The 15,484-nt window shown below is 42.1% G+C and overlaps 1 protein-coding gene across 1 annotated transcript in view; it reads right to left on the bottom strand.

The window, feature by feature from the left end:
• Nucleotides 1-14,605, bottom strand: part of MARCHF11 (membrane associated ring-CH-type finger 11) — a 32,161-nt gene extending 17,556 nt beyond the window's left edge. Inside the window, exons 1-2 of the mRNA XM_074893054.1 lie at nucleotides 14,211-14,605; nucleotides 12,876-13,031 (exon numbers count right to left, since the gene is read on the bottom strand). Of these exons, the coding sequence (XP_074749155.1) occupies nucleotides 12,876-13,031; nucleotides 14,211-14,519 (465 nt within the window). The 5' untranslated portion in view covers nucleotides 14,520-14,605. The remainder of the gene's footprint in view (nucleotides 1-12,875; nucleotides 13,032-14,210) is intronic.
• Between the last annotated feature and the right edge of the window lie 879 nt (nucleotides 14,606-15,484).

The following is a 15,484-nucleotide window of genomic DNA, read 5'->3' as shown; positions in this document are numbered from 1 at the left end:
AATGTATAAGACGTAGTGCTTAATTACAGAAAGTGGCAATTGAGATACTAAGTATCGTCAAATATGATAGCTCTATCTGTAAAAAAACAAAAATAGTTGCCTTTAGAGTGTACCCTATACCAGAAACTCTGTATTTCTCTCTAACCATATCATGAATAAGTCTGAAATCCCTTGGAGTAATTACATTGAATTGCACAATGTAACTGATTCTTTTGAACGCTGAAAATACCCAGCTTTCTGACTTGTTATATTGTGTATCAGCATTCATAGTACTGCAAGAAGCAATGGTTATAATATCAAAAATTGTAATATCCATTCACATCATTGTGTTTTGAAAATCCCTAAACTATAAATTGTTCTTGGCTTAATGGTGCTTTTATGCCTTACACATAACCCATGTACCCTCTCTTGCTGTACAAATACAGACATAAAAATTAAAATACCCTCTGTTTCTCTCAAATGTAAGAAGCACCTAAGAGAATGAAAGGTAAGTACATGCTGTCTATACGGAAAACACGTTTATGGAAGAACCACTTACTCTTCTGCAAACTGTCGCTTTTCAAGTTTATATCTATAAACACAGTCACATTTTGTTGTCTCTAGACAAGAGTCCCCTCTTTACATCCACTTAATTATGTATGATGGAGGTATTGGTCTTCTTTTCAGAACAGCAGCTCTCAGATTGCTCTGTCCTGCAGTCAGCACTGTTTCTGGATTCCTTAGTAATATTAACAATAACACTTGAGCTCTGATGAAACTAGTTTAGGGCACTCTTTAGGTATCATCCTATAGGATATACGTACTGAAACAACTTGTTACCACTTGGAAAATGTTTTGCACATAGACTGCTGCTCTTTTTGACCTCTCTAGAATGGATAGAAACAGGCAAGTAGATATTCAAATGACCCTGATTCTGCCATTGTAGTAAGACAAAAAATTCTTGATATCCAAAGTTTGTGAGCAACTCATCCTTACAAAGATGATGCCTAATGAAAAAAGCAGGGAAGGTTTGTCCATCTCAGATGGAATGCTCACTCACTCACTGGACTCTGAGAAACATCAAAGACTGCAAGCTGAGAAAACATAGAGCATCTAAGACCGGTGACTGCAGACAGAGCTAATGGAACGTGTCTCAGCACTGTGAAATAGCTAGTATAAGATCTCATGGCTCAAAGCACACAAAGAGATAACTGGCTCAGACATCTGGTAAGGGGAGGACCTAATACTCTTCAGGTAGGTTTGCCAAGTCAGACCCGGCTGATGTTAGTAACTTATCCAGCATCCAACTCTGAAGTAGAAACTATGGCTCAATACCCTAAAAAACTATGAAAAAAAAAAATCAGCAAAATGGCCAGTATTCTGACACTGACACCACACAGCTTTTGCTATGCTGTAGTGAAGAGGAACATTTCTGGTCTATCGGCCTTAACTTATAGAGGATTCTAAGGGAGAAGAGAGATCAAAGAAAGGAATGCATCATTTCTCCAGTCAGGGGACTGGGAACGAGTGGACAGCCTCAGTGCTAAAGGAGAAATTTCTGTGGCTTTTTTGTGACTATGAAAACAAGATTCAGCAATTTTCCAACAGAACAGCTTTTAGAATGTCACTCTTGAATGCCTGCTCATGGTCTACCAAAGTAAAGCAGCTCAGGCTCTCAGTCAACATGTTAACTGAGTCCAGTGGTGGAATTCTCCAGCAGACAGGTAAGCAGCTGCTACTTTGGACCCACAACACCCTGCAGAGATGCTGAGTGCCACAGACAGACTGAGCAGTAGGATCGCAGCCTTCCAGCACATACAGAAATTTTTCAGAAAGTGCTTTGCTTTATTAATGAAAATAAACACAAGAAATGTAAATTAATCATCCCTTTAGAGCAATGCAAATTCCCACATGAATTTCAGTTTGTAAATAAAATTATTTAACTTTTTAAAGTAATTTTCTTTTTCATATCATAAAACGTATTCTAAAAAACCCTGTTCCCCCTTAAGGGGGTCTGCAGGAAACACGGGGAGGGACTCTTTATCAGGGAGTGTAGTGATAGGACGAGAGGTAACAGTTTTAAACTGAAAGAGGGTCGATTTAGATTAGATATAAGGAAGAAATTCTTTCCTGTGAGGGTGGTGAGACCTTGGTTGCCCAGGGAGGTTGTGGATGCCCCCTCCTTGGAAGTGTTCAAGGCCAGGTTGGATGAGGCTTTGAGCAACCTGATCCAGTGGAAGGTGTCCCTGCCCATGGCAAGGGGGTTGGAACTAGATAATCTTTAAGATCCCTTCCAACACAAACCATTTTATGATTCTGTGATTCTATGATTCCCCTAAAGTGACTGGAATTAGGCCTTGATTACCAGAAGAAAAAAAAATACAGTGTAAGTCCTGCTGAAGCAGGTCTTTATCCCAAGAATCTTCCTGGTTTCTGTCACAATACAGGGAAAGGAGTAGTCAGTATAGTTACTGAGGGGAGTAGAAAAAGTAGTCACAGATTCAATGTCATAACCAAAGGTCACATCCTTAGGGATTCATATGTCAGAGGAAACAATGGTTCGATACTCAGATAACCTGGCTAATTTATCAGCAAAGTTAGAGAAAGATGAAAAAGATGGAGAAAGTGATACTGGGACAAAGACACAGCTTTTTAGTCACACTTCAGATATGCTAATTCAGGGTCAGAGCACTGTGGAAATGCTAGGTGATTTTTAAGTAAACAGACTTAAAGTCTGTACCTCTCAACACAAACAAGGAAGAAAGGAACCTTTAGGAGGTTATCATGAGGGCCTGATGCATGGGAGTTGTACAGTGAAGACAAAGATTCACTTGTGTCACATGATAAACACCATGACATTTGAGAGTAACTTTAAACTACTGAAACTACTCTCTCTTCTAAAACAGTCTAGACTAGAAGACTGAAGTCCTTAGATCTCATAGGTCCTAATTGCTGTGGCTAGGTTCACAGCAATTATATCAGTAAGATCTACAAAAGCATGAGGGAAAGATCCAGAGGAAAGATAAGTTCCTAAAATCCCCACAGCCATAAACTCTTCCCAGTGAGTGCACAGCAGATTTTCCATATTCAAGTATGTGGTAACCATATCAACTCTCAGCAGAGAAACTCTGAAGTAGACACATTTCCCTAGAATAACCAACAGTTTCACATGTTTTCTAGGTCTTTTTCCCAAGGCTATAGGAAGGAGAAGAAAGGATGAAGCAGAGGATTTTGAAATCCCCAAGATTCATTTGGTGGTCCCTCTCCTTATACTGAGTAGTAGATGATATGAAGATCTTTCCCTTAAGTTTGACAGATATCAGAAGGCATCAGTAATTAATCAAATTTCTATTTGGTGCAAGCATGCAGAAAGGAATGAGATGATATGTAATACTCTCTAAATGCTTGAGGAGAAAGTGACCCTCTTTATTAAGTCTCAGAAGGATTTTAAGTCATCACTGTACATTTAAATACAGGCAAAGTGTCCTTTTTGGAAGGTGACATTGAATGGAGATTCCGATGATTCTTGTGGTCACTAAAGAAGGAGGTTATGTGGAGGACAGTGTTGCAAGTGCAGGAAAAGGCTGCAAGTGTGAGACTCCTGTATTCTATCTGTGTTATTCTGTTGTGAACCAGTGAGCTCACATCAGCTGTTACGCCGATTCCTTCAAGTAAAATATGTCATATTGCCTTCCTCCTGTGAAATAGCAGTCCTGAAATTGAGATACAGAATTTAGTCATCCAAGGAGGAACACAATGTGCTGTCAGTAACCACAAGTTATAGTAGATTGTAAATTGCAGATTGCTCAGATAATAGCATGAGAGATACATAAAGCATTCCATTAAGAAGTAGACTCTGTCTGTCTGTTCTTGCCCGGTAAGCAGAGGGAGCTTCCTCAGCGAGAAGAGAAAGCATATGGATGTCTACTCTTATTTTCTCCAGATACAGTTTTCTGGATGCAAATTTTGTGGAATTTGCCTTTTTCAAGATCCTTGTAGTGCTTGGAATAATCTTGTCCCAGTGTTAGCAGAGTAGCTAAATACACATGATGCTAGCAAGTATTTCATCTCGATGGTAAGGTCCATGACTTTCTGAAACTACTAAGGAATTATTTTTTATTGTATCTGTTCTTTGGGCATAAAAGACAAGAAAAATGAGCCTTAGCTCAGTAAATAGCCTCTGTCCAATAATATAGTTTGTTTGGGCATCAGTATGGTATATTCCTGTACTGGGAATATGCTTGTCACAGAAACGGCGAAGTTTCATACTGCCCTGGAGGGAAGACACGGCCAGAAAAATATGCAGAAATATGGGAGAGGGGGGGAATAATAAGGGGAAAGGAAACAGCATGTAGCTAAAACTATTCATTCTCCATCAGCTTCACTGAAATGAAAACAAAAGTAGCAGGAAAAAGAAATATAGAAATAAAGAAAATAAAAAGGAAAGACAAAATAAATTGAAACAAAAAGCAAAGAACCCTATGGGAAAAGAGTCATGCAGTCAAAACTCACAATGAGGGTGCTCTGACTAAGACAAGTACTTCAAAAGAACTGAGGTCAAATTGTTCTTTCATTGTTGCACTGCTAGCATGAAAGGAGGCACGGGCTGTCCTCTGCACACTGCTGAAGCAGTATGAAAGTGTCTTCATTCTGAATACCAAACATCCAATTTGAATCTACGCATGGGACAAAAATTTTAAAAAATCTAAGTACAATAGGTGCAAAAGCTACCTCCCTGGTTGAAAAATTTAATAAAGAAGTAAGTTAGCATGACTGCCAGTCATTTGGATGAAGCACTGAGGACTTCAGTGCAAACTGACCAACATTCAAAACCAAGAAGCATTAAAAGGAAGTTTCAAAATTAATTTAATAAAACTTTCTTTGACAAATTTCAGTTGTGGAAAAAAACTACAGTTGCATTTCACAGTTGACATAGCATGACTGGTAGAAAAGTCAGGAAGTTATGGTGCTCAGGGCAGGCTATTCACATTGCCAAATAAGCATGAGCTAAGGAATAGAAAAGAGGTATAAGAGCAGTACATTATCATTTATAAACAAGTTTTCATATTAAGAAATAGAAGAAGCATGCTGAAACAACCAGTCTTGATTACAATATTTTTCACTAATGTCTGTTGATAGGAATTAAAGACCTGAATAATCAGGATTTTGGACATAAAAGGACAAAAATTTGTTTCATCATTAAATAAATTTCATTAATATTAGGCTACAAGATCAAGCTATTAGGCAAATATCCAATCAAAAAGACAAAAAACTTACAAAAAACAGTAACTCAAAGGTTCCTGAATGCAGGTCCCACACCACATCTTAAGCCTTTCTTTGTCACTGAGATATCCTAAGCATTTAAAATGGCAGTATATGTAGCAATCCTGATTCCCATTCACACTACCCTTTACTTCTGGATGTATTTTTCTAATGGAATCTGTTGTAAATATGTATTTTATGCTTATAATTCCAGTAATAACTGTTATTCAAGGTATTTCCTCTGAAAAACAACCCAGCACCATGTCTTATGATAGTCATTTTACCCCATGAAAATCTTAGGCTCAGCAGAATCCACCTTTTTCCCTTGAAGTAGTTAACCCACTATTTAATACACCAAGATAATGACACTCTTTAAATATATATCTATGTATCTTACCACTAGATCAGGATGTCACTTGGAATTAAAACTTTATTTCTAAGTACAGTTCACAGTCTACATTGCACTGTTGTTTCACACCATTCAAGCTGTCAGAATGCCTTGAGCACAGTTTACGGATTTCACAAAATAATACAAGAAAACAATTGCTTTTTTAATAAGCTACAGGGAAAAAAAAAAAAGTGACATATGAGGGGCACACACCCACGTACCATTAATGCTATTCTTTTTTTAAAACATGCCCTCTATTTTGTGTAGGTTCTTGATTACCTTAGTATACACTTCAGAAGTCCAACGGAACTGCCTAAGTAAACACAACTAGTTTAAAATCACTCTCCATGTTAGTACAAAATTGTTCTCTATGCTATAATTACCATTTCTTTGCCTAATCTATTTTTTACTGATAATCCTCTGTCTTAAATAGACAGATGTGAGCACCAGAGTGGCTTGTCTATCTCCCTGCTTGCTGTAGCTGATGCTCTGACAAGAATAACAGATTTTCTGAGTTCTATCAGTTGAGATGCCAATTTTGACCAAATGTTCCATCTAGCAAAGCATTAACACACAGAGGATCAGGAAAGCAGATCTCAGGTGTTTGCTGGTGCCACTCCAACAACTATTGTAGCAAGATCCCAAATATTAACTATACCTTCTAAATCACTACTTCAATCTTGTTCCATTCCAACCAGCCAGAAAGCATAATTTTTGCCATACAATGTTAAAATCCCAACTAGACTAGGAATATCCAAGTTTCTGAACTGAATCACAGGTTTCAAACAGTTGGTTTCCAAGTTTTGGCCATTCTGACCTAAATCTTCACCCCCACTTCCTGACTCTCAGTTCTTTCATAGGACTCTCTAAAACAAAATCAATCTCCTTCCCCTCTTTCAAGCTTCTATTTTCTGTGCACTTAACCCCGTTCTACTTCATCCTTCCAATTCTTGACTCTCTTTATAATGTCCCATGTTCCTTCCTGATAACTTCAGCTCCCATGTTGATGACTGCCCTGACCTCATCTCTCCTCATTGGACTTACAAATATGTTCCAGTGGTCATAGTCAACAGCCATTCATTGCTTTGATTAGCTCTTCATCTAGGTCTGCATCTCATCTTTAGTTACTAGTTCTTTATCCCTACCCAACTATCACTGTGATATCACTGTGATAGAATCAGTTCATTTGTTCACATATTATTCTTCATTATTTCATGACTTTCAGATCATTGGTACTGATGATTCTTCCATCCCTTGTTCCCTCTTACTTGTCGTTAGTTACCAATTCTCTCCATCCTTCTAAAGCTTCTACAGTTCTGTTCCTCCTTCCCACTGTAATGTCCATCTTGCACTCCTTCAGCTCTGTATGCCAACAGACACAATACTTTGCTTGTAGGATGACAGCAGTGCACCAGTGGCCTGCTCACTTGCTCCATGACAAATTTGTTCTCTCATGTGAATGGCTAACCAAATGTAATTCTCAAGCTTAACTGAGTTTTGTCTCCACACCTTTTTGCTGCCCTTCTTTTCCAACTCTACTCCTTCTATCTCTGAGTCTCTCTGTGCATTGATTACAAGAAAACAAAAACATAATACAGCATGAAATTCATTATCCCTTTAGCAATTTCCCTGTGACACCTTCTGTTTTTGCATTTCTGTCCTTTCCATCAGGGCAAAATTTTTACTGTCCTCTCTTCTTCTATAATCTCTCTACTTTGCCCCAGTGACATATTTTTGTCTTTCCTGATCCACTCATTTACCCCAACTCTCTTTTTCAGTCTCTCATTTACCTTCAGATATTTCCCACAGAAAGTACACAGGAAATATATTTTGCCTTTCCCACCACAAAAAAAAATCCACAACTTTGACACCACTGACCTCTCCGACGGCCCTGCTACCCTTTTGTTTCTAAACTCAGTAAGCATGGTACTTAGACCTGATTGTAACCACCAGCATCTACCCAGGACATGTCACTGAAATGACTCAGAGTGTATCAAATCAAAAGGTCTATCCAGTCTAGTAACTTCTTCCTAGAAGTATCCAAAAGTAGATGCTTAGGAAAAGAGTGTGAGAAATATAATTAATATATCTATGGTGATGACTGGTAGATCTACTTTTCTGTTTCAAACTTCTCTTGCCTGTGAAAACTAAAATAATTGTCTGTTTCTAACACCTTTTGTACAGATCTTACCATACATTTAAGTTCATAAAAATCTCTAGGATTTTCATGTCCCAGCCTTCCTCAAACAGTATGGATTTCTCCTCCAATCCATGATTCTGTTCTGTAACCCAGGAATTATCTTAAATTTAAATATCTATTTGGATCTTCCTGTTCATAATATTTCTAAAACTTACAGGGGCTTTCTATGTAGCATGCCTAAGACTATTCATATATAAAAAATTAATTTCTCATCATCACTTTCATCTTATGTCTCAATTACTGTAACACGGCTTTTAAGCTCATGACAAATGTAATTTTCTCAGCAACCACAAGACTGCTTCAAATAGGGTTTTTAGTGCACTACTTTGACCATGCCCTTCTTTCTCCACTATGATGGTTCCTCTCTTCCCCATCACATCAAATAAAAAAGACTTGACTTGATTTTTTAAGTCCTTCGAGGCTTTTACTGACATATTAATTACCTTCTAATGACTACTCTCACATCAAATCTCATTTCCTGTTCACAATACCTATCTCAGCCAAGTATTTTATTTTCTAACAGGCCTTCTGTACTGCTTTCACATTCAAAGGGTGCCTGCAAAGCTTCATTATTTTCTTTTCAAGAGGCATCCTAAAACTCATCCCATTTCAGCTGCCAAAACCTCAATGATAGTTAAAAATGTTTAGTGTACAGAGATTACTGGTTTTATATATCCCCATAAACTAGTCCCTTAGCTCTTGTTCAAACTTCTTTGTAAATTGTCCAAGACTGGGACAATCTTTTTTGTTCTTTGTGTGCACTGGCATACTGAATAGCACGGTGTATCTTCCTGGATCTTCATTACAGACAACATAACAGCAGCAACATTAGTAGATTGTTGTTAGTACATAGTGTAGTTTAAGAAACACAACTGGAGATTTGAGTCTTCTCCCTTTCCCCTTCTTAGTTATGCCTACAAAAAGTAAATGCTTTCATCCAGCTGTGCATAGTCATTAGGAATAACTTTTACTAAACATTTACTACACATTTTTTCTGGACACTGGCCTCCATATTGAATTATCTGAAGAACTTGACTTTTGCACCTGATATAACATGCATATATATACATGCAGGCTGCTATGGAGTCTTGCTCATGCTTATCTAACTGATGCCAGTGAGATTACTCAAATGAGTGAGAACTACTCACATTAACAAGACTTGAAAAATTGAACCTGTAATTCACAAAAACTATTGAACATAGTAATTTTTATGCTGAATTTCTCAAATGCTAATAATCACAATTTGGGCCACTGAAAACCACTGAACTCATGAGCCACATTCCACCTCCAGTAACTACATACTTGCTGGGTTTTTTTAATAACTGTTTTGTGATTTTCCTGATGTCAGAAAAGGTGTTGAATTACCATGCAACTAACTTTTAAATTAGCACACCGATCTACTGCATCACTTTTGGAATAGGTCCAGTTCACCTGGGGTAACAGAATATAATGTTTTAGTGAACAGAAGCACAAGATACATCAAACATCTAATGTAATGCTATTTTATGACAGACTACAGTAACAGTCTAGAAAAGGCTATTCTCTAAATATCTTTACTGCTCACTTTTATAGAAATGATGGGGTTTAGCACCAAAGTATATTTTCTCAACCTTTGCATGACTATATTCCACTTTTAAACATTATTTCTGAATCTTACAAGAGAACTGACATACTTTAATATACATTCATGCTTAACTGCATGTCTAGTGAACTAATTTGCTAACAGCTTAATAATTAAATAGCACCAATAAAAAACAAAGCAATCTGTTTATGTTTCCTTTAGAAAGGAAATATGTACAAATTATAAAGCTTAGCAAACCAATATAAAAAATATTTCTGTTTGTCTTTTCTTTCTCTTTGTTAATCTAAAATGTAATTCTAGGTGGGTGTAATTTCCAAGTCAGACATTTCAAGTTTCTCTCTTCTTTTTAAGTTGTTTCAAAAACCTTCCAAAACTCCCTGCCCAAAGCAATATTTGCTCCATCTCCCCTCATTATAGTTTGAGGGTTTTCTTGTTATTAACATAATCTTGCCTATTATTGGATCAAATTCCACCCCACTGTAAGGAGCAAGTCCAGGAACGTGAACAAGTGCTTTTATTAATGGACTAGTGTAAGTTTAAATATGCCTTTCTGATATGATCTGGAGAAGGATGCTGAAAAAAATCCAAATTTGCATTTCTCTGTGAAACGCCATACCAAACGTCATCAATTTGTGCACTCGTCTTCCACTATTAGTCCACAGGTTAATTTGTTACTTTTTATGTTTTAAGATCTATTCCTATATTAAGTCTATGTGTTTCCAGGATTGGGTTCTTAAAAGTAAATTATGAAGTAGTTGCTGAAATATACAAAGTGACACTGGAAAAATTTCTATTGGAATAGTCACTTACCATAGTAAATTTTGTTCCTTGAATGTACTGCCTCCAAAGAGGCCCCCCTTTGGGATTACTTTCCCTGCCATGAAGCAACAGAAACCATAGAAAATGTTAGATATTAAATGGAATATTCACATCTATTCCAATGTTCTGGAAGAAAACAGAAAGATCTCCTACTTCTTAACTCCCTACACACTGTCACATACCATAAATACACGAGGTAAAAGTAAACCTGAGGAGCTGGTGCAAATCTGCATAGACAGTTCACTTCAGAAAAAGTCGTTTTGGTAAATAGCATCCTTTTTCTCTCTTATGACACTGCCTACAGAGATCTAGTAAGTAAAAGACTAGTAGAGACAACTCTGAGAACATGGACTGAGGCAGACTACTAGTTGTAGAGAGAGCGAACTACTCCTGTCCAGATATTGTATCTAATGTAGTGCAAGAAGTCTTGCTTTCTTGGGAACTTTTAAGTACATTAGCTACCTCAGTGAAGATGTTGTAAACTACTTTTATATTGAAACAGTTTAGCCCTCAGCTTTTTACCCAACCTGAACAAAAAGTTACCTTAAAAAAGGCTTTTGTGTAGTCAAGCAAATGATTCAGAGCCTGTCCAAAAGCTTAAACCAAGACAGCTGTTAAAAATGGCCAATACTATTAGACTCAAGAATATGGGAGAGGAGTGAGGGCATTTTAAGACTGATTGCCCTTATAAAAATACACAGATGACTGCAGTTTTAGGACTTCCTTTTAGATTCTGTAACTACAGAGGAGTATTCATTGTAGAAAAATGAGAAGGTACTACTGCGTCCCTTCAAAGAGATGCGTGATCTTTTGGGGGTCAGGAGTTTGACCCTAGCAATGTATGCTTAACTTGCTATTTGAGTGTGCAACTCCATGAAATCTTTTTGTATGCTATTTTGTTGAGAATAAAAAAGGATAGACTTAAATAATTTACATTAAAAATGAAAGATTGGGTTAAGAATAAATCAAGTATTTTTTAAGCTCCCAGGAGAAACGTGAATCTAGTTGTGTCCTCCCCCCAAAAATGTACCGTAACTCATGAAGAGAATGGCATTTAACTTTTGGCTCTTCAGTTTCTTTCTACTTCACTTGTAGTTTGGCCAAACATTGTTCTCTGCTGTGTCACCTACTGACACGTACTTTCATCTTTGCTTCTGTTTTCCACATACTGACCAGATAGGTGTCTGACAACATTTCAGGTGTCCTTTATATCCTACTTGGCCTCCAGCTGCAGTTCCAGAGTCTCTCATAAGTTGTGACGTATCTGCTATCCTATGTAGATATTTTAGCTACCTTGGGACATCTCAACTATTACTAGATTTCTCTTTGCAGGCAACTGTGTCATGTCCTTGCTGTCAAACAACTATTTTCAGAGACTATCACTGCAAACTGTTGATAATATAACCTTTGCTAGGAAAAGGATGAGATTGCTGCAGATATATGGGAAATAAAGATTTTTGAAAGGTTAAAAAAAGCCAAAAGAATCAAACAGAATGCCATGACAAATCACCAGAGAAAGTCTATGTAGAAACAGAATCAACCACCTTCATTTTCTGGAGCGTTTTCCAAATCCATTACTTTTTTACATCATAAAGGTTCTATCCAGGAAAACTCACCAAAGTTTCCTTTATGGATTCAGAAAGAAAAAACTTGAAGTCATAACTGGCTCTGAAAGTACTTACACTTAATCTGAACAACTGTAAGCAAATACTCCAGATATCCTACATCCAAGGAATGCTTATCACGCTCACACAACTGCCATTACCATCCAAGCATGTCTTTTCTATAAAACTCCAATCAAGCTCAAGTGCAGAAAAATGACCCGAGTGCTCTGGCCTTCAAGAGCTCCGTCATCTCTGAGCTCATAGGATCAAGACTAAAAAAAGATACAATTATCTTACTAAATGCGTTCCTCAGATGTTATGAAATACAATTTCCAGGATGGTATTTTAAGCCTCTAAAGAATTCTGATATGCAAAGTGGTATTAAGGCTTCCCTAACAGATCTGCTGAAGCTTTGAGTTTCCCCTCCCCTCTCCCTGAACATGCTACCACTACAATATTCCAGCTGCATATTGTGATGCTGTTAAAGGGAGCTGTGAAAAATGTTACTGCACCTTTCAGCTTCTGAAACAACTATTGGTGGACAAAACTCAAAGAGTGTTCTGCTACTCCGGATTGTGCCAAGACTGAAAAGTCACCTCCTTTTACTTTTTTACAGTCAACAGTAGTTTTCTTTGCCACTCTCTTTTGGACCCAAAGCTTGAAGAATGAATGAAAACAACCTTTGACTGAGTCTTTAACAGACTATAAAGACAGGTTTAACGTTTAGAAAGTGAATCAGGGAGATCCAACTTGTTCTGTCATGTCTCAGTATGATTTATCTAATTACAGAATTTAACAACCTCTGAAGACCGTTTCTATGGCAAGCCAAAAGCTAGAAGAACATAACAGAATCAAATGACTGCACATTTTAATATGTAACTGGTCTTAAAAACTTAACTTCAAGTGGGTGCAATTGCTAACTGGTGAAGCACACAGGCTCTTCAGCTGTATTTTCCAAAAACCTTGAAATAAACATAAGAATCATTTTGTTTTTAAAAATGACTGGAAAGACATATTTCTAAAAACAAACAAACAAATTACCTGGCAAGGCCTTTTCATTTTAATTGCTATAACATGGTATCTGTAACAGCAGAGTTCACAGGTCCATGACCCTCTTTCACTTATCCACTTTAAGAGGCAAAGCTGATGTGTGTACCGTACAGACCCATCGCAGCGGCAAGGATTTAACAATTCACCCTGAAAAGGCAACACAGAAACATTAATTTTAAAGGAATCTCTATGTGCACGGATACTTAATAACAAAATATTTACAGGTCTGTAACAATGAACTGGTCTCAATTTCAATATGTGAAAAAGCATGTATTTTTGGATATAAAAATACCCCAAAATTAAACTGTCTTAAAGACATCTAGGTGCTTCTAATGAGACAAAGCCAGACAACTGTCTACACATGTACACATACATCTGTGAAACAAGTGAAAGATTACCATGCATCTAACAGTAGCATTAGCCCTTTCAAACACCTCAAACGGTACCAAAAGTGGCTAGATGCATTTCTCCTACAGTTTTTTGCAGTCATTACTAGGAAAAGAAACAGGTGATGTCACAGAGAACCGTGCTCTTGGAGCACAGCTAACCAGCTGTCAGGCAGGACCTCAAATAATGTAACCAAACACTTTCCCCAGTAGTTGGCATATTTCTATATTATATAAATCAGCTATTCTCTTCTTTCCTTGAGATGATTTTTTTCTAGCCAAGCTATAAACAAGCCAAGCTACAGAATGCTAGTTATGGATCCACTGCTGATATCGTGTCCAGCAATGTAACGACAGAGAAGATACTCGGAGGTCTTCTCAACATGACCTGTAAGCCAACCCTGTCATTTTAAAGTCTAATAGAAACCTGAGAAATTCCTATCGTTTAAAGTCCCTGAGGGGAGAGCCGGCGAGCGTGACGGCAAGAAGATGCACAGCGTGCACGCCAGCCATAGCCAACCTCTGAATTCTCCTAGAGCTCCGCGCCGGCTCGGAACTGCCCCGACCGTTTGTCACCGCCGCCTCGCCGAGCAGCCGCGGCTCGCTCTTCCCACTGAGCCGCCGACACCGCAGAGGGCGATGCCGGCCGGGGCGCCGGCCGCCGCTCACAGCGGGCAGGGCTGCGGGGGGCGCCGGGCCTCCCCCGGCAGCGGCCACCGGCGCTCCTCGGCCGCTTTCCCGCGCCGCGGCCGGGCAGCCGGGGCCGGGCGGGCGGCGCCGAGCCCTGTCCCTGGTGCTGATCGGCCCGCCCGGCACCGCCGCCCCGGGAGCGGGGCGGGAGGGGCGCAGGGAGGGACGGAGGGAGAGGGGTCGGTCCGTCCGCGCCGAGCGCGGGGCAGCCGCCCGCCCGCCCGCCCGCCCGCCGCCCCGCTCTCCTCACCTGCTCGGGGCCCTGGAAGCAGATCTTGCAGATGGGGCCGGCCCCGCCGGGGTGGCTGCCGCTGCCGCTCTCGCTGCTGCACACCGAGCGGGTCTCGGGCTTGTCGCCGGCGGCGGCCCCCGCCTCGGCGCCGCCGCTCTCCGAGCCGCCGCTCCGGCCCGAGCCGGCGCTGGGGCCGCCGCTCTCGCCCTCCTCTGGGGGGTCCCCGCTCGCCTCCCGCCCCGCTCCGGCCGGCAGCTCCAGCGGGGCGGCGGGGTCTGGCGGCGGGTTCCCGGCAGGGAGGACGACGCTCCCCCCGGCGCAGCTCATGCCCGCGCCGGCCCGGGGGCACCCGCTCGCCCGGGGCGGGGACGGCCCGCAGGGACGGACGGACGGACGGACGGGCAGGCGGTGGAGGGCGGGGAGCGGCGAGAGCGCCCTTCTGGCTGCCGGCGGCCGGGAAGGTGACCCGGTGCGGCCGCCTCCCTCCGCCGCGCTCCGCCAGCCGGGTCCGCAGCCGCGCCGGCGGCGTGTGCGTGTGAGGGAGCGGGAGTGCGGGCGGGCGAGCGCGTGTGCGTGTGCGCGGGGGGGGGGCGGGGGCGCGGGGGCGCGGGGGGGGGGGGGGGGGGGCGGGGGCAGGCCCGGCACGCGCCGGGTCGAGCCCAGCCGCCCACGCCCCGGGAGAGCGCGAGCGAGGGACCGTTACTCGGCGCGATCCGCGGTGCGGGGAGGGGAGCGGAGGGGGGGGCGGGGCGGGTGCCGCGAACGAGTCAGTCACCGTAACCGCCGCCGGCCCGCGGCCCCCGAGGCGCCTTCCCCGCCTTCCTCCCCCACCGGCGCGGGCAGCCCCGCTCCGGGCCGGCGGGGAAACCGCCACCCTCGCCGGCACCCCGGCGCCTGCCCGGCCGGGCGAAAGCCCCTTCCCCCTCCGCCGGACGCCAGAGCCGCGCCTGCCCTCCCGCCAGCCCCCTGCGTCCCTCCCCTCAGCGCCGGCCTCCCCCCCGACCCCGACCTCGGCCTCCCCGGGCCCCGCCGCCGCGGCACCCCCCGCCCTCACGGGGACGGCTTCGCCTTGCGCCCTGCCCTGCCCTTCGTGGCCACCCCTCTGGCCCCGGGTCAGGCCCCGACCATGAGCAGTGGCGGGTTGTTTTCCTCTCCCCGGCCTCTGCACAAACCCAGATCCCACTGCCGGTCGCGGCACCCCAGCCCTCACAGGGCTCCTCAACCCTGGCACCCCAGTGGAGGACCCAACCCTTTAAGGGACACTTGCCGATCTTCTTACTTTATTGGGTTTT

The sequence above is a fragment of the Strix uralensis genome, chromosome 1 (assembly GCF_047716275.1).
Source record: "Strix uralensis isolate ZFMK-TIS-50842 chromosome 1, bStrUra1, whole genome shotgun sequence".
In the NCBI taxonomy this organism is placed as follows: Eukaryota; Metazoa; Chordata; class Aves; order Strigiformes; family Strigidae; genus Strix; species Strix uralensis.
This window is presented reverse-complemented; position numbering and strand designations above follow the sequence as displayed.